The 25,823-nt window shown below is 40.9% G+C and overlaps 1 protein-coding gene across 4 annotated transcripts in view; it reads left to right on the forward strand.

Annotated features, from left to right (window-relative positions):
• AMOTL1 (angiomotin like 1) overlaps positions 1 to 25,823 on the forward strand; it is a 146,690-nt gene that overhangs the window by 78,675 nt on the left and 42,192 nt on the right. For all 4 annotated transcript variants that reach the window (XM_008953811.6, XM_034933559.3, XM_034933558.3 and 1 more), the window contains 3 exons: positions 12,963 to 13,254; positions 21,457 to 21,601; positions 22,859 to 22,948. In XM_008953811.6, the coding sequence (XP_008952059.4) occupies positions 12,963 to 13,254; positions 21,457 to 21,601; positions 22,859 to 22,948 (527 nt within the window). The remainder of the gene's footprint in view (positions 1 to 12,962; positions 13,255 to 21,456; positions 21,602 to 22,858; positions 22,949 to 25,823) is intronic.

The raw sequence follows: 25,823 nt of genomic DNA on the forward strand, positions 1-25,823 counted from the left end.
TGACTGTGGCTTGCTGATCACCATTCACGCTTGAGAATCTGGGGACCCCAGAGTGGGAACAGCTAGTCTGTTGCATGAGTTGCTCTGATGCTCACTGAAATCTGGAACTGGCTCTCCAGAACCAGGCCTTCTAGGGTACATGCACAATGGTCTAGAGCAGCTCTCACTGTTCAATAGAAATGTAACATGAGCCACATATCTCATTAAACATTTTCTAGCAGTGACATCTTAAGAAGTTTGAAAGAGAGAAATGAAATTAATTTTAAAGCATAGTTTAGTTAACTCATTTAGAAACATTAAAAAAATTTAGTTAACCCATTATATCCAAAATATTGTCATTTTAACAGGTAATCAATATTAAAAACTCTCAGTGAGGTATTTTCCTTTTCTACCAAGTCTCTAAATTCTTTTTTTTTCTTTCTTTCTTTTTTTTTTTTTGAGATGGAGTCTCACTTTGTTGCCCAGGCTGGAGTGCAGTGGCTCGATCTCAGCTCACTGCAACCTCCGCCTCCCGGGTTCAAGTGATTCTCCTACCTCAGCCTCCCAAGTAGCTGGGACTACAGGTACGTGCCACCACACCTGGCTAATTTTTGTATTTTTAGTAGAGATGGAGTTTTACCATGTTGACCAGGCTGGTCTCGAACTCCTGACCTCAAGTGATCCACCCACCTCGGCCTCCCAAAGTGTTGGGATTACAGGCATGAGCCACTGCGCCTGGCCCTAAGTCTTCAAGTTCTGATGTCTGTTTTACCCTTAGAGTACATCTCAGTTCAGACTAGCCACATTTCAAGTACCCAATAGCCTAGTGGCTAGTGGCCACTGTCTGGACAGTGTAGGACTAGAAGGAATATGAATCTGTGTCTGAGAACGTGTACTGACATGCACCGACATCAGTCCAGAACCATGCTCTGGTTGTGCATGGCATTGCATTCCGTGGTGCTGGATCATGCCGTGATTCCTCACACGGGCTGTAGGGACAGGGACTGTGATTCTTAGCTCATGGTCTCCGAAGAGGAAGGGCAATCCAAGGGTGGTGCTTATTGCCTTTCTTCTATCATCCATTAGCAGTGTGTGATGATAACACAGGCTAACCATTCATAACTTTATAGCCCTCATGCCAAATTTTTACATCTAGCAGAGATAAATATTAAGCCACTTTACCAATGAATCTAAACAATAATGTATGTTGACAATTCTGAAGCCATTTCTAATTACATTTCACGAATACTTTTAAAACTAGCTTATTTATTAAAAATTTACTTAAGTCACATAAACTTGAAAAAGCATTTGGCTCAAAGTCTGTTTTTTTCTGATAAAGTGTTTGATTTAAGCACTTTTTCTTTTAAGCCAATTAATTAGAGCTTTTATGTATTTTTAGTAGTGAAACATATACATGACACAAATACATAGATATACTAGACACATAGATAGAAATAGATCTTATAGATTCATAACACCTCTTTTTTTCCTCCTATTTTAGACTTCCAATTTCTTGATAACCTGTTTTATTACTCCAGGCAGATGTCAGCTACATAGCCCTAAATTTGCATATTAAAGGGCCAACTCTTGTGAAAAATCAGATAGTGAAATTTATATCTCAAGGTACAGAGAGAAAGAGTCTGGTGGTACTACAGGGAGATTAAAAATGGATGCCAAGTCAAACATAAAATTACAGAAATCTATCATAGAATTGTATAAGGAAACCAATTTTATTTAGATAGGTAGTTCTAAATTTAGTCTCTGTCTTTTAACTGGATCTGTGAACTCTGGGCAGAGCCCACGCTGAATCCTGGGTCTCCAAAAAGAGAACTAGTACGGGGCTAGACCACGTGACGCTTTCATAGTGCACTTTTTTTCAAACAAAGACATTTCTCTGAGTGTCTAAACTACTCTCTTTCTTACTTTAAACACCCCAGAGTAATCTCTGCTACAATAACTATTTTAGTCCAAAAAAAAAAAAAAGAAAAGAAATGAGGTATGAGGTAATACACTACTAAAGCAAGCAGTTTAAGATCTGAGACAAACTTATCTGTTTACACTCTTGGGGTTCCATAAGGAAAAACAGAGGTTTCTCCCCAAAAGGGAGTCTGGCGCCTTCTTTGTTTTCTTCAAGGAATCCTGGGCTATTAGAAACTATTTCAGGTCCCTTATGCAGCAGAGTGTGGCAAGAGAAAGGAGAGAGAGCAGAAGTAAATGGAGAAAACAGAATTCAGTCAACTGAGAAGAGAAAAAAACTTTTTCTCAAAAAAAAAGATCCTAGGAGAGAAAAATAATAAAAGCCACACACACACACACACACACACACATGCATACACACACATATCTTGGATATTAGCTTTTAATTGACTGCTAACCATTGAGCTACTTAAGAAAAAAAAAATTTTAAGTCTCATTACCATATTTTAGCTAAAACAAATTGCTGATATTTCAAAACTAATACAAATGTCAAACCAGAAAGAGCCTGATTTAGGAACAATCCCAGGCTATCGTGGTGACAAAAAATTGGGGGCAGAACCTTAGCTACCTTTAGCTACTGAACTGCAGTGTGGGGCAACAGCCATTGCTACTTCAGTTTGGCTTGGCTTGTTACATAAATAAAGGTGCCCTTGTTATGTAAATAAAGCCCCTCAAGTGGTCAAAATCAAAAATCTTTCAGGCCTGCTGAAAGTGCTGTAATCCCAGCACTTTGGGAGGCCGTGGCAGGTGGAATGGCTGAGGTCAGGGGTTTGAGACCACCCTGGCTAACATGGTGAAACCCCGTCTCTACTAAAAATACAAAAAAATTAGCTGGGTGTGGTGGTGCACGCCTGTAGTCCCAGCCGCTCGGGAGGCTGAGGCAGGAGAATCCCTTGAACCCAGGAGGTGGAGGTTGCAGTAAGCCAAGATTAATGCCACTGCACTCCAGCCTGGGCGACAGAGCAAGACTCTGCCTCCGAGAAAAAAAAAAAAATTCTTTTTTTTACCTTTTGCTGGCTGTCATTTTCCTTTTCCCATTTTTTTTTTCAGTTGTGGGAATTTAGCCAATTCAGAGGCCTTGTTCCCCATAATTTGAAACTTTCCCTTGGATTTGATCAAGTCAGATAGAGCTGGTCAAACCCAATAGGAAACAGATGGAAACAACAACAGAAACAAACAAGCAACAACAACAACAACAACAACAAAACAGTTACACAAAACAAACAATCTCACAATTTATACAATTACTGAGCACTTTAAAGTTAAGGAGAAATTAAGACCAGCTGGTTGTTAAGTTTAGCCAAGACAAAACCCCAATTCAGCTACTTACCTAGGAGTGGGGCTCAGGCTAATGACTGCTCTCTACCATCCTATAAACAGGAAAAAACTCTAACTTGCCTTCCCTGTTGGAAGCAAGCTAAAACTCCAGAAAGGAGTTACCTTCACTCCATCATGCAGAAAAACTTGCCTTCCTTGTTGGAAGAAAGCAAAACTCCAGAAAAGGAGCTGTACAGCAAAATAAACTTTAGATCTCGATCACATTTGGGGAGATCAGGGATTCTCCGGAGGGGAAGTTGCCAGGCCTCAGCAAATTGTCCTATTGATCCGAGCCATAAAGGTATCTTAAGCTGCTACGAAGCACCCATAGATTTGTCAAAGTACAGGGGAACCACCACTCAGAATCCCTTCAGGTTTCCAATTTGTGAACCCCAAAGTATCTGAGACAGATCTCAGGAAGTTTATTTTGTCAAGCTTAAGAATGCACCCATGACACAGCCAATGAATGTAAGATGTATATTGGTTTGGTCCAGAAGGGCAGAACAACTTGAAGTGGGGGAGGGGGCTTCCACATTATAGGTAGATAAGAGACAATCTGTTGCATTATTTAGAGTCTCTGATTAGCTTTCAACTGAATACACAATTTACATGTGAGAGGAGGGTAAAAGAATAGTCGCTTATGCCTTAGTCTTGCTTAGTGAAACAGTAGGGCAGAGGAAGCAATCACATGCATTTCTCAGGTAAGCAGAGGGATGATTTTGAGTTGTGTCTGTCCTTTGTCCATAAGAAATTTCCTTGTGGGCAAATTGTGAGGAAAGTATATAGTTTTTTGTTTTGTTTTGTTTTGTCTTTGTAGCTATCTTATCTAAGAATAAAATAGGAGGCGGGTTTGCCTGATACAGTTTCCAGCTCGACTTTTCCCTTTGGCTTAGTGATTTTGGGGTCCCAAGATTTATTTGCCATTCACAAAAGCAAACAAAGTCTTGATATGTAGTTCTCCAACCACAGCTGTGTTTCTTCTGCAAAGACTTGGGAAACTCATTTTTCTGTTGATCTCAACCACTGGGTCGCAATCTGGGAACTGCAGGTTAGATACTAAGCATTAGCATGAAATCCCAAATCATCCACATTCCGTATCAAAGGGCTGAGTCAGTCCTCTGAAGAGCCAGCTGCTTCTAATCAGTAACAGTGACATGTGCAACCTTCCATAACTTGTAGCCATCCATAGCGAAAGCTCTCAGAGCTACCCCCATTCTCCCCAGGAGGTCACCTAGCCTTATATTTTCCTTTTAAGTATGTTTGCTGAAATGTTTGTGAGCCTGTCAGCCTCTGTAGCTCTCATTTTGTAAGTATTTCTCATAGCCAGGTTTCCTCTGAATGCCAGCTCCTAACAGCTGAATGTCAAACTCTAGAAGACAATTTGACAAGGATCACTTCAGCCCTCCCTACATGGATACGCAGACCTTCATAGAGATGGCCTCAGAATAAGTCCAGCAGATCCTAACAGAATAATTAGCCTCAGGCCTTGCTTGGTAACTGAACTCAAGACACTCCATCTGGGCTCAGGATGTATTTCCCAGCTGGATTTCCTTAGGCCTTCAGTTTAGCAGCCCTCCCATTTCATGTTGAAATAACTGGGATCAACATTCCCCAGGCAAGGTAAAGAACTGGAGAGCTCAATGCAATTCTTTATTCCATAAGTGACTTCACTTACAACCATCCGCAGTTTTCAGAAAGGAATGTTATCAGTGGGCACACCTAAACCATCCCTCCCCTCTCTCGCTACACACCCACTGCATAACCTGCCATCTCTTTAGACACAAAGCATTTCTGCATCTTGGTGAATTTGTGCCCCTTCCACACTGAAGTGCGTGTGAATATACATGTCGTCCCATGTGTACAAGGAAGTCCAACTCCACCACAAGAGTGAAATTCGCAATGCCCTGCTTTCACCCCAGGTCACAGGAGCTTCGATCAGGAATGGACCCAAAACACTACACATCTGTCACTGAGTCAGTGCTTCCTGCAGGCTGGCTAAATCCTACAATAATACATTTTTCAGGGAAAAGAGGTTCTCTTGGTAAGAGCCAAAATGCCACAAATTACACCACTGCTTTTGAATGAAAGGGCAGAAACCCATTCCCACCTCCTGAGTATTCCCTTTCACACTTCACTTAATGTGAAGAGGAAACGCAGCTGTCTCCTACAGGCTGAGGGGCACAGATGAGTCTACAACTCCCTCCCCTCCTACTCAGGTAGCTTCAGGTGGGGCTTCTATCTTTTAACATTTATTTAACTCTGGGATTTGGAAGTCACTTATGGTCAATGGGAGCTTATCTTCTCCATCATCTTTTTATGTCAGGTAGCAATTACAAGGAAAACCAACGAGAGAGGCTGAAATCAGGTGATAGTGCTTTCTTGATGCCAGCATACGTCATCAGTGATGGTGACTAGTTACCTGAATGACAGTGCAGAAAAGGCAGGTTTGCCAAGCTTAAGGGACAGAAAAGAATGGGCTTTTTCAAAATGGGAAATTTTCTATCAAACAGAGAGCACTGGCCTCACAAATAACTCAGTTACGCATTCATGCTAATAAATACCACATTACGATGGACAATGTGCAGGCAGGAGAGAAACTTCTATTCCTTGGCTCCACTGCTCAGCCAACTGGGGTGAGTGAGCTCAAAGGTCTGTACAAGCAGATCTGAGCTTAGTGTAAACGAGGGAGAAGGAGTGTCAGAAGGGAACAGGACAATTTCACAGAAAATCATACCAGTGCTATGAAACAGCCTATCCTCGGCTTGCAAAGATAATGTTATTGATGGGCCCCTATTACGATAAACACGTGCAGGTAATGGGGACACAAAGAAAAGGGGAAAAGAGAGGATGGGAGCCCACACTTATTGATAAACTACTTGTGACTAGAACTCCATGTTCTAATTGTCTATTTGTGAGCCTGTTTCCCTATTAGATTGTGAAATCAGAGAGGAAGCTTACTAGACATCCTGTATCTCCGTTTCATGGGACGATAATGCCACTTATTCAGTTGTCAGAGTCTGATACATAGTAAGCACTGCATAAATGTTAGATATTCTCACCATGATTATAATTATTATCATTGTATCCCACACCCCCTAATACAGAGCCTAGCACTGGGCATTCATGAGAAGCCTGGTAAATTTTTTCTATTACAGCAAACATTTATTGAACACTTTTTACAATCCAGCCACCAGAAAAAAGTGGACTTTGAGCCAAATGCTTTTTCAAGTTTATGTGACTTAAGTAAATTTTTAATAAATAAGCTAGTTTTAAAAGTATTCATGAAATGTAATTAGAAATGGCTTCAGAATTGTCAACATAAATTATCATTTAGATTCATTGGTAAAGTGGCTTAATATTTATCTCTGCTAGATGTAAAAATGTGGCATGAGGGCTATAAAGTTATGAATGTAGCACAAAAGAAAATTATCTTTTTTTATGTAAACTTTGATAAATAAGGAATTCAATATTGTTCAGTTAATGAAAACAGCTAAATCCTGAGTTATTGGCAAAAACAAACAAACAAAAATTTGTCTAATGTTAAGGTTCTTAGGAAAACCTGAACTCCACAGGTTATAAAATGGTTAACATTTTTAATGATAACTATCACAGTTTTAATAAGTAATCTGGTTGAAAAAACAATTAATTAGATAAATGTAGTGGAATAAATGCCTATAAATAAACTTATCATATAATTTAAAATCTAAAGTTACATAATACATATTCATTGAATGTCTGGGTCATTTCCAATTTTTAAATAAATTATAGAAAAATGTTTTTCTAAAAAAGAAATGTGTTCTTATTTCAAGGAAAATAATATTTGTCTAATTCAAAGTTTATTTAAAAGTTATTTATAAAACAAGGTAATGGTAACCAGTATATAAAAGCATTGTAAAGAAAGTTATAAATATAAAAAGGTATTTTTGGCAAGAAAGGTTAAAAAGGAAAATAATTTTATATGAGAAAGAATCTTGTATGGTAAATTTTTGTCCTAGAATAAAATGACTGGTTAAGAAAGAGGGATATTCAGGACAAACCAGAAAGTCCACGTATGCCATGAATGGTCTGTGTAAGTCATAACAAGGTTTGTAAAAGTAAAGTTTTATGGGGGAAGAAAAACTTTATATGATCAAGTTGTCTGTAATGAAAGAGAAATTATTTATAATGGTCTTTCTAGAGATTGTGTTTTGATATTTTAAAAAAACACTTATGCACTAAAGAATTGGGTAGTACAATGAAACTTTTTTTAAGATATTGATTTACCCTTAACAAAATTACAAGACATTTTAATTTTTTTAACCCAAAGTTTAACTTTTATTGTATCTTGCTGTTTCAGCTTCCTCTCCCCTTTTAAAAGCCCCGAAATAGTAAATATCTCCTTCAACTCACTTTTGGCTCCCGTAAGTTTTATTCCTCGGGTGCTGTTTGTTTGTTGTGGCCTTACACTAAAAATGTTTTATCCTAAAGGCCTAAAGGAAATGTCTTCTCCAGCATAACATTCTGTGCTCTTGGCTTTAGATGGTTCTGTGAATCTAGAAATTTTTACTTGTTACCTAAGAAACACTCTTCCTATGTCTAATTGAAGTACGCTTTTTATTAGTTTGACTTTCAGGTTATTGATAATAAATGGATACCCCACAGGGAATAGCAGTGGCACTGCAGAAGATCTTTTCTTTTGCCTTTTGGTAACTGGCCTAACAAACACATTTTATATTTTATTGAAATAATTCCTTTGCCATTGTTATTAAGTTTTGGTTTGCTTAGAAAAAACTGAGATTAAATTTTTTTTAAAATTAAAGTTATCACATCTGTGTAACTTTCTGTATTTTGCTTTTAAAGTCCTTGTGTCATTAAGTTATAGAGCTTTGACTTCTGGGGCTAAATAGGACACCAAGTCCTCTTCAGTCTTAAACCCTGACAGCAGTTAAAAACCTTATCTTCAGATCCGGTAGAAGATGCCAACCAAAATAAACTGTGTTTGTGAGACACAGGGCCAGAAATTAAAACTATCTAACTCCTCAAGACCCAGAGACTATTGTGGAAGAGGTGGGCATGAGATTGTAAGGGCCAATGTTGAGAGATAAAATTAGTTCAGTTTCTCTATAAATTAACCATTAATACCAAACGCACACTGATGCAAGACCAGCATATGAGCCTCTGTGTCAGATGAACACAATTTTTTTGGAGCATTAACTCACTCCTTAATAAAAGGTTATAAAGATTATAAAAAGATTTATGGAAATTATATCTTATGTTCAAGATAATTAAAATTTAATAAATTTACTTACAGAATTTTAAAAGACACATTTAATTGGCCTCATGCTGTCTTTATTAGGGCTTGTTGTTTGGGAAGTTAAATTGCTCTCAAAGAATAAAGGTTTATGCTTTTTTTTTTGGAAATCGTTGAGTTATCATTTTGGCTAAATGATTGACTTATTTTATAACAACTTGTGATCCTGTTTTGTGATATGAAGTGTTTTAAACTTTTTATATTAGACACACTTTCTGAAATCAAATTTTAACTTCAGTCCTCATTAATCTTTTGATATTTGGTCCCTTGAAGTCCAAAAAAGACATATTCAGCTTATTTGATGTAATAAAATCATACAGGAAGTAGTGTCAAATATGAAATGGGGTTTAACCTTCTTTGGATTATATTTATATAAATGTGTTATTAGTATGTGTTCCAGAATTGTATGAGGTTCCTGTGAGCCTAATATATCTTAGTAAATGTTATCAGTAGTAATGGTGATTCTGATATAAAATTGTATGCCATAGAAGTAACCCAATTTCCTTGTCATTTGCATCTTTAACCATAACTTTTGTCATCTAGTTGTTTCACTTTTATTCTTTTCAAAAGGTGTTTTTTATAATCAACTATAGGACTCTGACAGTTGTTCTTGAATGCAGGTTTCTGATAACTTTGGAGACTGTGACACTAGAATAGAGGAAAAACTTGCAAGACTCCCATAGAAAGCTAATGTGTTCATAAACATCGAGCAGAACATGACTTAATTACGTAGACTAATGAAAGACTGAAATAATCTTTTTTATGACTTTGTTTGAAATGTTGCTAATTCTTTTGTTTCTGCATCTAGAAAACCCTTTTTCTTTGAGCTGTTTACAGCTTTTAATAATTGGGGCAGCTACACTCCTGTGAGCAAAATCTGAAGCATATATCTCTCTACCTGATTTCTCCAGAATTTGAAAACTATTTGCAAGTATATTTAATTTATAGCAGTATAGTTATTTGCATAAGTTCAATAAGAATCTTCTTCTTTGTAATAGAACACAATTGGAGACACTGGTTATTTTACCAAGGCTTTCATTGGAATGGCATACTTTTAGATAGAACCAGATTGCTTTAAGGAATTGAGGTTGACTTGTAGAGCCAAATAAAACCCTTTGGGAAAGCTGGCCTTATACCATGTCTACACAGTCCCTGTACAGGTTCCTGACCTGCAGTAAGTAAAGAATGTCACTTTCTGACAGGCCCAGGAGCCCTAAGTTTTCTTGGGCCCTTGAGGTGAGGAATTCACCCAATTAGTACAGGTATTTGCAGGCACAGGCTGAGCTCAAAGCATCGAAGTCTAATCTGAGTTTCCTTGTGGAATAAAGTTGCAGTAAAGCCAATTAAAAAGAAAAGAGCCTATATGGCAAATAATTTTTTTTTGCTGACTTTATGCAAATACTCAGGCCAAGTATAGTAAGACCAACAGTTATTTTATGCATAAATTTGTCTTGTGATTTGTCTTTAGTGAAAATGGGGACTGGAGAGAGAAAAATTATGTTTCAAAATAAACTAGACTACACCTGTTATTAGATTCTAATCTTGTCTAATGTTTTTCAATGTTTATTATTTTCTATAGTTTGTACTGAATTCTAAAGTTTTTCCTGGCTACACGTCTCCAAAGTAATGTTTTTAATTGATTTTTTCTTTCTTTCCTGTCCTATTTTCCCTCCATTTTTTTCTTGATTTAAAATCCCTAAAAATGAAGCTGTGCTTTCTTAAAGCCCTGCAAACTGAAGCTAGACAACTACAGAAGAAAATAACAGCAACTTATTTACATATATAAACCACTTTCATACCTGCCTATTGATGTGTGGACTTCAGATAATATGGCCTATATCAATTTTCCAGGATTGTTCTTCATCTTTTTTGTTTGTTTTTTTCTCTTCCTCCTCCTATTTTCTCTTCATAGGATATGAGATTTCACAACCTACTAAAATGATCTTTCCTAATAACCTGACACCTACCTTTCTAGGAGTAAACTGTCCTAGCCATGAGAGATCAGACAAAACCTGAGACCAGAGGCTCACTCATTTTCTTATAAAATGCTTTTTCGGAAAGATGTGAAAGCAAAATAAATCTCAGAACCCCAAAATCAGTAAGCCAAAGGGAAAAGTCCAGCTGGGAACTGCATCAGGCAAACCTGCCTCACATTTTATTCTTAAATAAGATAGCTACAAAAATAAAAAAAAGCCACATACCTGCCTCACAATTTCCCCACAAGGAAATTCCTTGTGGACATAGGACAGACACAACGCAAAGTCATCCCTCTGCTCACCTGAGACAAATGCATATGTGATTAGTTCCTCTGCCCTATTGTTTTACTAAGCCAGACTAAGGTGTAAGTGACTATTCTTTTACCCTCCTCTCACATGTAAATTGTGTATTCAGTGAAAAGCTAATCAGAGACTCAAAATAATGCAACCAATTGTCTCTTTATCTACCTATGACCTAGAAGCCCCTTACCCCACTTGGAGTTGTCCAGCCTTTCCAGACCAAACCAATGTTCATCTTACATACTGATTGACGTCTCGTGTCTCTCATGTCTCCCTAATGTGTATGTAACCAAGCTGTACCCAGACCACCTTGGGCAGATGTGGTCATGACCTCCTGAGGCTGTGTCATGGGCACATACTTAACCTTGCAAAATAAACTTTCTAAATTGATTGAGATCTGTCTCAGATACTTTTTGGTTCATACCCTTTATATTTCTAAATGTTGTTAGGAGCCCTTGGCTTAGGTTGAAAGAAAATACAGTGATTCTTAGGAAACAGGTTAACTGAATAGTTAGGATGGACTTGTTAGGAATGGGGACGGGGATGGAAATTCATGATCTCAAAGATAGGAGCTAATACTAGGTATTTGAGCCATGAAGGGACACCCTTATGTGTTCTTTTTGACATGGCTAAAGTTAGACTCTTGAGCTCTAGACCTCCCTTACCTCAGCAAAACAAATCAGTTTCTCCCCAAGACTTCCCACTTCATTAAATGGTGCCCCTATCAATTTGTGTAGAGCCCAAAATCTAGGAGTAATTTTTTAATTTTCCCGACTTCCCTTCTCCCCATCCATGATATATACAAAATGAATCCCAATTTCTGAGTGTTTCTCTTCTGCCACTACTCTGAGCTCTCCTCAGTTCTCACCTAGACCACACCTGGGCCTCACTGGACTCCACACGAGTGTTCCTGCCACCATGCACTGCATTCTGTGCACACTACAGGAGAGGCAGCTCCTCCCCTGGCCTCTGTACACTCCAAGGTAAAGTCTGGCTGTGGCACCTGCCCATCACTCTAGTCTTATCTTGCACTGCTACTTGCTGGCAGTGCTTCATACTACTTGCTTGTGCCAGTGCTAATTCCTGCCTCAGGCCCTGTGTGCTAGCTTAGCATCTCCAACCTTCTTGGCACCAGGGATCCGTTTTGTGGAAGACAATTTTTCCGCAGACAATCGCGGGGTTGGAATAGTTTTAGGATGATTCAAACGCATCACATTTATTATGCGCTTTGTTTCTATTATTATTACATTGTAATATATAATGAAATAATTATGCAACTCACCATAATGTAGAATCAGTAGGAGCCCTGAGCTTGTTTTCTTGCAACTAGATCGTCCCATCTGGGGTTGATGGGAAACAGTGACAGGTTATCAGGCATTAGATTATCATAAGGAACAACCTAGATCCCCTGCATGCACAATTCACAATAGGGTTCAAGCTCCTATGAGAATCTAATGCCACTGCTGATCTGACAGAAGGTAGAGCTTAGGCAGTAATGTGAACCATTGGGAATGGCTGTAAATATAGATGAAACTTTGCTCACTTACCTACTGCTGTGTGGCCCAGTCCCTAATAGGCCACAGATGTGTACTGGTCCATGGCCCAGTGGTTGGGGACCACTGTGCTAGCTGACACCTCCTACCTGGAATACTCCTTTCCCCGACTTCTTCACCCGCTCTGTCCAAACCACTGGTTCTTGTTTGTCAGTGTGACTTCAGCTCAAACCACCCCTCTCAGAGACTCCTTCTCTGCTCTCTCAGTAGGAAGTAGCCATGGGGTCATTCCCTGTCACATGGGGTCATTCCCTGTCACATCACTCCACCTTATTCTTTGGAGAGTACTTGTTATGTTTTGATACTTGACTTTATTGTTGGGTGGCTTGCCTTTCTCTCTCCCTACCATGTAAACATCTGAGAGCAGGGACCTGGTCTGTCTTGTTCGCTGTTTCCCCAATAGCCGGAATGGTGCCAATTGAGATGGGAGCACAGTGAATACCTCCCACTGGGAAGTGCATTGATGGCCTCTGACCGTGGAAGCCATCAACAGTGCCAGTATTGTTGGGGCTTCCTTCCTGCTCCCACCATTTCCCCGGGCTCTAACTGCTGCCTTCCATTGCCTTGCAGCCGCCCATGCCAACTTCCGTTCCCGTCAACCATGCAGCAGCACAGCCCCATGTCCTCCCAGACCTCTTCCGCCAGCGGGCCACTGCACTCTGTCTCCCTGCCACTTCCACTCCCGATGGCCCTGGGTGCTCCACAGCCCCCGCCTGCCGCCTCCCCCAGCCAGCAGCTTGGTCCAGATGCCTTTGCGATTGTGGAGCGAGCCCAGCAAATGGTGGAGATATTAACAGAGGAGAACCGGGTGCTTCACCAGGAACTTCAGGGTTACTACGACAATGCCGACAAGCTCCACAAGGTGCGTGACTTCCCTGGGGAATGGGAGGGAGACAAATTCTTTACCTGGTCATGGGGAGTTGATGCACTGACTGACTTGCCAACATTGCACTAGACCCCTTTTTATACTAGGCCCTGTGCAAGGCTTTAGGGAGATGAAAATAAATATGACCCAGTTCCTGCGTTGGAGGAGCTTACATTCCAAAAAGGGGAGAGAGTTGCATATGCTAACACCTTCAGTAAGAGTGTGAAGGGTCTACTGTAGGAACAGCAGAGGTGGCTCTTGACCGGAGACTCAGAGGCTAAGTAGGATTACCCCACCTGGACAAATGTAGAAGAGGGAACACGGAGAGTAAATAACACGGAGGAGGCCATGCGCGGTGGTCCATGCCTATAATCCCACCACTTTGTGAGGCTGAGGCAGGTGGATCGCTTGAGCCCGGGAGTTTGAGACCAGCCTGGGCAACATGCCAAGACCCTGTCTCTACAAAAATTAGCCAGTCATGGTGGCCCATGCCTTGTAGTCCCAGCTACTCAGGAGGATCACATGAGCTTGGGAGGCATAGGTTGTAGTGAGTCAAGATCGCTCCACTGCACTCCAGCCTGGGTGACAGAGTGAGACCCTGTCTCAAAAATAAAAAATAAATAAAACCACAGAGAAATGAAGTGAGAGATACCAAATTTTCCTTTAAATTTAGGAATCTCAGACAGGAACCTTGTGTTGTCATGTTCATTTCATTAGCCGGTCTCTGCAAAAAGCAGCCTTGCCTCAACATGAGACGGTCAAGAGTACGAGTTATTGTGTGCTTTCTGCATGTTTGTGACTTATCAGATGGGGAGATGCTTAGTAATTCCAGCCTGTGTAGTTACTGTTGGAATATTTAAATGTATGGCAGCCATTATTCTTACAGATTTATGCTGAGAGCCAAAGTAAATAGGGGAACGTCCAGCAAGAACGAGCTGTTGCTGGGCAGTGATTTCATTATGCCCCTCAGGTCAGCATCTGATGTGCTACAGGTAGGATGCAAGGGGGTTGGGCAAAGGTAATAGGATGTTTTAGGGCAGGACAGCCATAGAGCACTTGAGTTTCCTTTCTGGGGGTGAGGAGGCATGTGTAGTAGTAGCAATCCTCTAAGAGTAAGTGCGGGCTCTTCCCTTGGCAATAAAGGGCTTCTGTAAAGTTAAAGCGTAGGAGTATAAACCCCCTCTGACTACAAGAATGTTGTCACTTTGGCTCTATGTGACAATGCTCCGGCTGGCCGATTTAGTGTTAGTGTTCATGAGTTAGTGCTGATTTCACAGGTCAAGCTGGTCATTTTGCTGGTCAAGGGTTTTAGAGTAGTAGGCTCTAGTAGTGGATTTGATGGTGCATGTGTTTACAGACAATTTGTCCCAGCACGTTTGTGCAGAGCTTCCACTGAAAAGGTCTGGAGCTCCCTGGAGTCAAGACCAGACTTGGCTGAGGGAGCTCTGGCTGCCTTTATTGGAGGGGAAAAATGAGAGCCAGAAACAGACAGGGGCCGCCTAAAGATTGTGGCCTCACTCCTACCCCCTCTTACACCCTTAGAAGTTGGGAAATAGGCGTGTTGTCTCACAGCCCTCAGCCTATAAGACGCTGCACAGGCCCAAGCTTGCCTCTGACATTTTTGGGCAGCTTCTTTTAGGTATGGTCTGAAAATTGGGAAGTGCAGACTCAGCACTTCTTGGGAAACAAGGACCTCTTTCTTCTCTCCTAATGAAGCTTCAAGGCAGGCATGTCCAGAAGCTATACAGACCCACTTGAAGGCAGAGTTTGGTGCTGGGGTTTTTCCCAAGGCTGTTTCTGAAGAGTTACACAAATGGTGCAGAAATTGGAGGCCTTGTTATTTTTCATTGCCTTTTTATTAACATGTTTTTTTTTTTTTTTAAGATGGAGTCTCACTCTGTTGCCAGGTTGGAGTGCAGTGGCGCAATCTCGGCTCACTGCAATCTCCGCTTCCCAGGTTCAAGCGATTCTCCTGCCTCAGCCTCCTGAGGAGCTGAGACTACAGTTGCGCACCACCACACCTGGCTAATTTTTTTTTTTGTATTTTAGTAGAGACGGGGTTTCACCATGTTGGCCAGGATGGTTTTGATCTCCTGACCTCGTGATCCGCCCACCTCGGCCTCCCAAAGTGCTAGGGTTAAACATGTACTTTTTATTGACCTATAACATACATCTCTTTCTTGATTTTGATGCACATTTCCATTTTGAAAACTAAAGTGGCTTAATCTCCCAGTGTCTCAGTATTCCTGCACAGAGGATGGTTCTTAAAACTTGTGGCCTAAAGGATTTTGATGACTTCTGGAAGAGGAGACAAATCAAAAGCTGTGTCCCTTCTTGAACCCAAAACTTTTTCAGTCCCTTGAATGTTATAAATTGTTCTACAAGTACAGTAAGTCCTCACTTAATATCATCAATAGGTTCTTGGAAGCTACAATTTTAAGCAAAGCCAGTTTTTTCCTCATCAACATCACAATGAAATGATGTTATTTGGGGGCCTGCTATGTGTCATTTTACTTAAAGTTGCAGTTTCCAAGAACCTGTCAGTGACGTTACGTGAGGACTTACTGTACTACATTAATCTGTCATATGTAAAACCAGAATTATTGATTCAAAACCTCAGATTTTGATGGATACTTGCATACTCATCACAAATTGGAGAACTGTTCTCGACAACTAGGACCAAGAGACACAAGAGTTGCATGAACTTCGTGACATAACATTTTGTGCCTTGCGTTCCTAAGGTCACCCTAGTCCCAGATCTTCCCTCATCCCCAGCCTTGCCACTCAGTGTAGCTGCCTGAGCCTTAGGTCTGGGGAGAGGGTGGTCAGATGAGGTGACAACTTTGCTTCTCAGGGATGATAGCTGCCAGTTCTTCTGGCATGGATGTGACCCCTGTTTTGCTATACAATCTTGTAGGATATGACCCCGCTATGCCCACAGTTTCATCCCATCTGAGTTCCTCGCAGCATTGGGAACGTTTTGGCCCTTGCAGAGATGCATTGTAAGGGCAGAACTAAAAATAGATGAATTTTTAATTGCAGAATTTAGCCTATGCATACTGTGCCAGGAACACAGCAGAAGAGAACGATTAAATTCAGAGACTATAAAATCCCAGCCTAGTTATGAAGACCCTGTTTCCAAAGAGGCTCAAGGCAGTGATTATCACTGTTAATGTTGGAATGATGGTTGAGGACCCCCAGAAAGAGATGTTGTTTTCAGTCTTTCCTTTTGATTATGTTTTTTGCATCTTTTTCCTCCCGGTTTCCCTGAAACTTAATTAACGATGGAGTTTCTACCAGGGCCAGACTGTGGGCTGTTGAGTGGGTTGGCCTTGAAAGCCATCAGGGAATAGACGGGCACTTGATGGGAGAGGGCCAAGTATTAACAGTTACCCCAGGCTTGCTTTAGTGAAGACCCTCTTTTGTGAGTGAAACAAAGGTGGCTTTGATTGGGCAGTCTGTGGCTTGCACAGCAGGCCTTTCTTTGGTCCTGTGGATCCCTGAGTGTTGCACGTGAAGGTGCTCAGGGGAAAAAACCAGTATCTGGAGCTTGAAATGGCTGAGATTTTCTCAGGGCCTTCTCTGTCCATTTGCTTATTACAACAGTGCCAGTGGAAGTCATGCAGGGCTTTCTGCTCTGCTTGTAGTTCTGTCTCTGGGACATTGAGTGTATTTCTGTGATTGCAGGGATTCTTACGGCCTGGCCTAAGAGCTCCCTGACACCTAGGCCAAAAAGGAGAATGAGAGCTGGGAAGGTAAACTGGGATTCCCCTCCTGCACTGTACTCAGAGTCTGAGCTGGTCTGGATAGTTTTTGGATCAAACCAGCCTGTCTAACCCTCCCTGTATCTTTAACAAATATCAGAGGGTGCTTAAGATGTTCTGAACATGGAGTAATAGAAAGAAGAAGGTGTGGTTTTACTCTGAAGCAGTGTACAGTCAGAAATAAAAAGCTTTAGTTTTAAAATTCTTAAAATGAGTCTACTTCAACTTCCCATTCCTTAGTAATCCTTGCGTCATTCTCTGAAAGGAGGTATTCATCTTTTACTTGAATGCTTCCAGAGAAGAGAAGCTCACTAATGGGTATACTACACTTCTGGAAAATGTAGTTAGGAAATGTTTCTTTATGTTAAGTCAAAATCTACATCTTGGCCAGGTGTGGTGGCTCACCCCTGTAATCCCAGCACTTTGGGAGTCCAAGGCAGGTGGATCACTTGAGATCAGGAGTTCGAGACCAGCCTGGCTAACATGGTGAAACCCCATGTCTACTAAAAAAAAAAAAAAAAAAACAAAAATTACCCAACCATGGTGATGCACCCCTGTAATTCCAGCTGCCCTGGAGGCTGAGGCATGAGAATCACTTGAATCCAGGAGGTGGAGTTTGCAGTGAGCCAAGATTGTGTCACTGCACTCCAGCCTAGGTGATGGAATGAGACTGTCAAAAAAACAAAAACAAAAAAACCCTGCATCTATTTAACTTCCTACATTTACTCATAACTCTGTCCTCTGTAATCATACTTTTTTATTCCCTTTTGTGTTGTTATAACCGAATATCTGAGACTGGGTAATTTATAAAGAGAAGTGATTTATTTAGCTCGTGATTCTGCAGGCTGGGAAGTTTAAGAAGCATGACGCTGGTATCTTCTTGGCTTCCAGCGAGGGCTTTTATGCTGTGTCACAACATGGCAGAAGGTCAAAGGGGAAGCGGACATGTATAAAGAGGCAAAACGTGAAGAGCACGTCCTTCTTCATAACAACTTGCTGTCATGGGAACTAATCTATTCCTGCAAAATCCAGTCTAGTCTCACTACTGCGAGAAAGGCACCAAGCCATTCACAAGGGACCCGCCCCCATGACCCAAACACTTCCCACTAGGCCCCACCTCCCAATGTCACCACACTGGGAATCAAATTTCAACATGAGTTTTGGTGGGGACAAACCATATCCATAGCATGCACTGAAGGGGATTAGTCTTTCTCTACCATTACAGCTATCAGTTCTCATAGGAATTACCTTGTTCTGAACTAAGATCCTTGTTTTTTTTTCTAGGTCCCTTCTAAGCAGATAACCTTATGTCAGGTCTTGATTGTTTTAGGATTTGAGATAGTAAACTATATCATGGTAGGGATCCTGAAGTTTCCTTTGACAGTATGCAGAGGGAAGTTCTTTGAGTAAAAGGAAAGAATGCATGATTCAGTGTCCAAGTCTGTCTTTAGAAGTTATACATTTAAAGATTAATTAATCAGTCAGTATTTTGTCATGGGCAAGGCATAGTTCTAGGACAGTAAGAGCTATTCTACCCTCAAGGAGTTAGTAGTCGAATCAGAGCCGCACAGTGCAGATGCAGATTAGAATTCCAATGAGGGAAATACAACAGATAAAAAATACTATAAAATCAGACCAAGGGAAGGGTCCCTGTGGGTGTAGCTAAGGAAGCCTCGCTAGTTGTCCTAGACTGGAAGCCTGAACACCACTCTCATGGTGGATGCCTCAAAGTGTGTGGTACTCTCAGCTTCCCTGGTGACTTGATGATGCCCTTTGGTCTTGATGGGGACTGTTCCTGTGACATGCCCAGCTGTCTGAAAACAAAAGCCACCTTTTATAGATAAAATCAGCAAAGAAGTGTTAGTGTGTCTGGGAGCCATCTCTTTTGTGAATAAAATTTAAAGACAGGATCATAATTCATGCTAAGGCTATGAACAGGATTTAGGACATACCGTCCTCTGTGCTGCTGCATTACCAGCGGTTCATGATATCTGTGGACGAATCAGAAAGGCCTTGTTGAAATGAGGGGACCACAGAAGAACCAACTCTGGTATAAGGAGGCCTTTGGGAACATAAGGTGGTACCAAAAGGAACCTTGGTTATCTCAGCTCGGCTCCAGTTGGCTGCCGCTAAGCAGAAGCCCCCGTGCTCTCCAGCCTGTTCATCAGCCTCTTCTCAGCCGTATCCTGGCTCCTCTGTAACCTCTCAGGGTGCTGACCACAGTATCTCTCATTCCTTTAAGTTTTTGGCTTCTAGGCTCCTACGGCTCCACTGGCTTCAGTTTTTCCCTGGTGCCCTGCCCCTCCTTTGGCGTGAATGCTTTTTTGGCCTTCTAATCTTCTGTTTACCTCCCTGAGTGGTCTCCGCTTTCTGATGTCATCTGTCATCTGTACGTTGAGGACACCCAGCCACTCTCCTGGCTTTTAGACTTGTATGTTCACCTGCTAACTGGAAATCTTCGCCAATATGTGCAGCAGGTTCCTCAAACATGGTATCTCCAAACCCAGACTGGTTTTCTTTCTTTATTGAGCTTGTTTCTCTTAGAATCATTTATCTTGGTTAAGTCTCCTTACCCCATCTTCTAAGCTGTGAATGTTTATGTTGTATTTGCTTTCTTTCTTCCTTACTGTCTGCACCCAGTCACCAAAACCTGTTGATTCTATTCATTAGTGTCTTTGGAATTTGCCCTTTTAGTGTCATAGTTCAGGCCCTTGTCATCTGTCATTGAGCTGTTTACATTAACTTTTTACCTGGATATCTCTTCTACCTCCTCTCCCATAAACCCCCACCCTCCAACCCCATCTGTTAGTTTTGTCTCTATAAAAACTTGGATGAGATCAGAGTTATAATCTTCCTTCCCCAGTATATCTCACCCCCACTAAGCCTCCCCTGCCCATAATTTAAAGTCCTTCCTTCTGGCCCTACCTCCTGCCACTTCTACCTTGCCCTCATTCCTGGACTACCATTTCTTTGTAATATTTACAGGCCAACTTAAGACTCCTAGCTCCTAAAGGCCAGGAATTGCTGTCCTTATTTCTGTATCGTTGGCATCTGGAAAAACACCTGACATGTAAGCAAACAATGAATATCTGTTCAGATATTTATTATTTATAGGAGTCTTGGCAGGACTTTCTGATCTGGGCAGTTGGGGCTCAGAAAAGAGGGTCCCTGGCTCCTGATGCCATTGCTGTCTTATGGAAGGACTGAAAACATGGCTGTGATCTGGGACCCAGTGAAGGGCACTAGTGCTTTCAACCCCATCAGCTTTGCCTTTGATTCTGACCTTAGCAGCATCTCATCAAGCATCCATCCATGTTTGCAGGCACCCTCACCTGGTCTTTACCCTTTCTCTTGCATTTATGTTACATAACAATACAATGGGATTTATTGATATCTACATCAAAATCACACTATTACATCAAACTCCTGTTAGAATAGAGCTATTTGTTATCAATTTATATGTGCCATAGATTAAACGCTTCCCCAGTTAGTTTTTGATTTCGTGAAATATTTTTTTAATGATTTTAATTTCTTGGCTATCAATTCCTGAATATAAAGAGATTGTCTGTGATATATTTATTTATGATTAGGTACATGTCCATTAATCCTTTTTTTTGTTTTTTGATGAGACGGAATCTCACTCTGTTGCCCTAGGCTGGAGTGCAGTGACGTGATCTTGCTCACTGCAACCTTCGCCTCCCAGGCTCAAGCGATCCTCCCACCTCAGCCTCCCAAGTAGCTGGGGTTACAGGTACCCACCACCATGCCCAGCTAATATTTGTATTTTTAGTAGAGGCAAGGTTTCACCATGTTGGCCAGACTGCTCAAACTCCTGACCTCAGGTGATCCACCCACCTCAGCCTCCCAAAGTGCTGGGATTACAGACGTGAGCCACTGCACCATATAGATAATTTTATAGACAAAGGAATAAAAATACTAGGTAATGAAGCCTTTCCTCCAGTGGATTTTATGTTCCTTTGGGGACAGATAGAAGTGTCTCTGGAAAGTGCACTGTACTTGGAGTCTGGAAACTTGGGTTCTAATTATAGTTGTTTCTTTTTTTGTATTTTAATATTTTCCTGATGTTAACTGGAAATAATCATAATAGCTATAAATTGCCATTAAAAGTGTAAGAGGTTTAAGTTATGTTTAGATTTACCCCTTTCTAATATTGGTACAGAGGGACTTTTACAAGGTGACATCAGACAGTTCAGCCAGACTTGTGAGCCTGTAATTTACAAGATCCTAATGTAGTCTTTAGAGAGCAGGTGGGGGAATGAAATCGATTATACAGTTTGGTACACATGAAACTTGAGATGCAGAAAGACTGCATTGAAGATACAGCTTTCACACTGGCAATGTCTAAGAATCCATTTTACCAAGACACCAGCATGAATGTCAAAGGTACCACTTTAATGCCAGTTCTTTCTTTTAGTTTGAAAAAGAACTTCAGAGAATTTCGGAAGCCTATGAAAGTCTGGTCAAGTCTACCACCAAGCGAGAGTCACTGGACAAGGCCATGAGAAACAAATTGGAAGGCGAGATTAGAAGACTTCATGATTTCAACAGAGACCTCCGAGGCAGGTTTATTCATGTTCTCTCTATCTAAACTACCTGTAGAGTTTTAGTGTAGCTAAAAGCACGACTTCAAGGCCAGAGTGCTTTGCCACAGGTGCTGGTCTACCTGTGTTGGATAATCTTGTGTATTTCAATGATCTGGGGAAGGGAGGAGGTGCTCAAAAAGCAGAATTGTTCTTTTCTGCCTTGTGGGTTGTATATTGCAGCATCAAGCTTTGGAAGTGACAGCCTGTATGCATGAGTCTATCAAAGGAAGGGATTCTGTTTGCGGCTCCTTCTTGCTTTGAAAGTACTCAACCACGATTCATGGCTATGAGAATCCAAATGTTTGAAAAGATCAATGTTAGACGCACAACCCTTTCCACATGGGGCTGTCATTTGGTAGCACACTTTGAAAAGCAGCACTTAACTATTGCTAGGTGGACAATAGAAGACAGAGCTAGACATATTTTCCCCCTGGGGGGAAAAAGTCCCCACAGTTGTGAAATAAGTAGACAATAAACTTGCTGAAAGATAGGAGCCACCTGCTGCTGGATTTTGGCAGTCTCCAATATGCACAATGAGTTAACCTATAAATGTTACTTCACCTTCAGCCAAGCCATTTTCAGTTGCTTCATATGTCAAAACACTCAACATCCTGGTAGTACCCAGTAGCTAGATCCCACCTTTTCTGTTGCTACAAACTCTTTTGGGTTGGGTATCATCTGCATCCAGTGAATACTTGTTGAGTTGGATTATTTATTGAATAATTAAAGATTTACCAAGTGGTTTGAGCAAACATAGAACTTGCTGTGTACAGTCTTCATACATTAGGTCATTTTGACTTTTTTTGGTATTCGTTATTTTTTTTCTTTGATTCTGAGATACAAAAAGCTGTCACTGGCTAAAATATACAGCTGATGATCAAGATTAGACTAGGGCTGGGTTTGAGGCCAAGGAGACTGTCTTTGTGAATACTTCAAATCAGGTTTGCTGGCCTTGGAGGCAGTGAGGTGGTTTTTCTCAGCACCTCTCCCTAGCTGCCTGCTGCTCGTGCATATCATTTGGCATTAGATCGCATAAAGACACAGTGTGGCATCTGAAGCCTTTTCTTTTGATATTTTGGGACATAGTTACTGTCTGTCCCCAAGTTGTTCAGTTTTGGGCTCCTGCCTCAGCATCTCTTCCTCCCCAGCTCTTGGCACATATTTCATTTCTTGGTTAGATGATGACTTCAATCCATATACATTTCTTTGTGATCATTTCCTCTTTGTTCATAGATCGACTAGAGACTGCCAACAGGCAACTATCCAGCAGGGAATACGAAGGGCATGAAGACAAAGCTGCAGAGGGGCATTATGCTTCCCAGAGTGAGTCTCCACTTATTTATTTATCCCAAAGTTTGTTTGTTTAAAAACGGGGTCCTGAAGGAAGAATCATATTAGTTTCAAGTGGGTTTTGTGCTGTATGCTTTTTGTTTGTTAATTTAGCATACAACCTATTGATCTCAGATGAGGCCCTCCTAGGTCTGCCCGAGACAAAGCTGAGGTCACTATGTGTTGCTTTAGTAATGTTTATTCTGTCTCTCTGACCTACAGTTTCTCTCTCTCTCTCTATAATACCCTTCAAGTAATAGCAACATCACAGCATGTCCTGGCACTCACTACTTCAGATAAGTTACAACCCTTTTTATCCAGGAAATGGAAGGCAGCCTAGTGGTGGGGTTTGGTTCTCTCTAGGGAGGTTTTGTCCTCGTATAGGTTGTGGAGTTCTAGACTGGCTGCCCCTTGCCAGTGTGCAAGCCATCTAAGTGATCGCATTATATATCTCCATGCGTGACACTCATTTCCAGAAGCCACTGAGACCATTTCAGCCAGGAATAATGAACAGTGGCTTTGTAAGCCTTGATTTATTGGGAGAATATTTTATTAATTTTAGCAGAGGCAAATGATAGAATCAAATGGATTTTGAGAAACCATTGGTCAAGGTTTGAATTTCTGCAGATTCATTGCACTAGCCAGAAATTTAAAAATCCAACTGTCTTTTTTTAAGCTGTTTTGAAAATGGAATTCATATCTATATCATAATTCTCAATAAGATTATGAGTAAGTGCTCACAAAGTTAAGACAATTCAGAACAACAAAAAGTAATGTATTCAGGCACTAGCCATCTGTCTTATGATAGGGGTCTTCTGATGTGTGGGTTCCTCAGTGCAGCCCTACATTTTAAAGACTGGAAAATAATTGGTTAAATTTTCTGATTTCCAATACTGTTTGGTTAGGTTTAACCTCTTGTGTGTCCCCCAGATTGATTAATTATTGCATTCCAGCTATTAATACTAGCTATATTTTTTAAATTACGTTTTTTGCAAATGGACACTAATACTATCTAGGGCTTTTGCCTGGGATTCCTTTGTGGTCTCAGATGATTGGCCCATGTTCCAGATTCACATAAAAGGCTATAGCGGCACTTTGAATTACTTGCTTTTGTAACAAAATTTATCTTATGTCTCTTCCTGTGGGTGCAATAGATCTCACCTTGGTTTCATTTGAAAGGTGAGTTGTCTTTACTACTTGCATTTAAGATCGTGACACATTCCTTCTGGATGACCGCATGCCTAGGTATAGTTAGTGTCTTTGGCAGGTATGTTAGCAATGCCAGTGTTGTACACTCTGTGGATACTTTGCCTTCTTGTCAAGGGACATAATTTGATTACTTAGTTCAGGTCAAAATGGAAAAGCCAGTCAGTTTCACCTGATGGGCATTGTTCTGGCCTCCCAGCCAAGGCTGGTATAGAATAATAGAGTAATAGGGTTTAGTGCTGTGTGAACTCAGAAATGTTCTTCAGAAAGACTTTAACCTTCTGGCTCAAAGCTGAAACATCAATTATCAAGCAAAGAGGCCCTTCCAGCTTGACAAGGAATTATTTGTTCTGTGCAAATATGCTCCACTTGTGTTCTGAAGGCAAACACAAGAGACCAGAGGCATTTTTCAACTGCTTAAAGGATCTCAGTGTCGATATGTAATATAATTGAATCTAGGCAGAGCATTTGAAGCAGGTTTGGTAATGGTGATACCTAACCAATTTTCTTACACCTAATCTTTGCAGGACACTTTGTGCCTTCACAGCTTTATAATTATTTACATTAGTTTTTCCTCTCCTAGTGTGGCCAAGGGATGGACTCAAGATGTTATTTCAAATTTATAGTTAGGTTGTTTTCTTAGTGAGTTGTAAGAATTCTTTTATTAAGTAAATTAGCATGTCCCCCACATATATATGTCACAGATATTTTCTCCAGTTGTTTTTAATCTTTGTTCTTTATCTTATAGAAGACACTTTTAAGTGACCACATTTATGCCTTCTAGGTTTTCTGTCCTGCTTAGAAATACCTTTTACCCTCCCAGGTTATAATAATATTCACCAATGTTTTCTTCAAATTATGAGTATGATTTCATTGTTTCCAAGGCACATATTTGGGCAGCTAACTTGGGAGGCAGAGCAGAGGAGAAATTCATGAGGGACTATCCTAGAGGCAAGGAGACTAGTTAGCAGGTATTTCAGTACAGTATCTGGGGAGGAGACAGAGAGGTCATGAACTAAGCCAGTGGAAATAGCAAGGAAGAGTAGGGGACAGATAAACAAATGACAACTTAGTAGGACTTGGTTGACCAATTGAATAATGGCAGTGAGAAAAAGGGATGTGACTGGAGCAGCTGGATGGATGATCACCCTTTACCAATAAAATGAAGGAGGAGGAGGTTGGGATTAGATAATGACTTAAGGTTTGAACATGTTCGTCATCTCACCTTGCAACCCACAGCTCAGTGAGCAGGTATAACAATAGGTGCAAAGATACTCAGAAGGTTGGATGGTGCTCTCTGTCAGGCTTTCATTTTAGCATGTGGGTACAGAATGGCAGGCATGAATTACTGCCTGTCTTCCTAGTTATTAATGTGTTCCATTATCTGTATATTTGTTCAGAAACCCTATTGTTAGAGTAAATTTCAAACACCTAGTGATTATAATTATAAATATTGCCCACTTAAGGGAAGCCATCCTTTTCAAGTGAGTTTTTTTTGGGATTCTAGCACTTGGTTAGAAGAAAGGCAAGACTGCAATAGAAGTTATGTCTCGGGCCGGGCACGGTGGCTCACGCCTGTAATCCCAGCACTTTGGGAGGCCGAGGCAGGCGGATCACGAGGTCAGGAGATCGAGACCATCCTGAATAACCCGGTGAAACCCTG

Source organism: Pan paniscus, chromosome 9 (genome assembly GCF_029289425.2).
Source record: "Pan paniscus chromosome 9, NHGRI_mPanPan1-v2.0_pri, whole genome shotgun sequence".
Classification (NCBI taxonomy): Eukaryota; Metazoa; Chordata; class Mammalia; order Primates; family Hominidae; genus Pan; species Pan paniscus.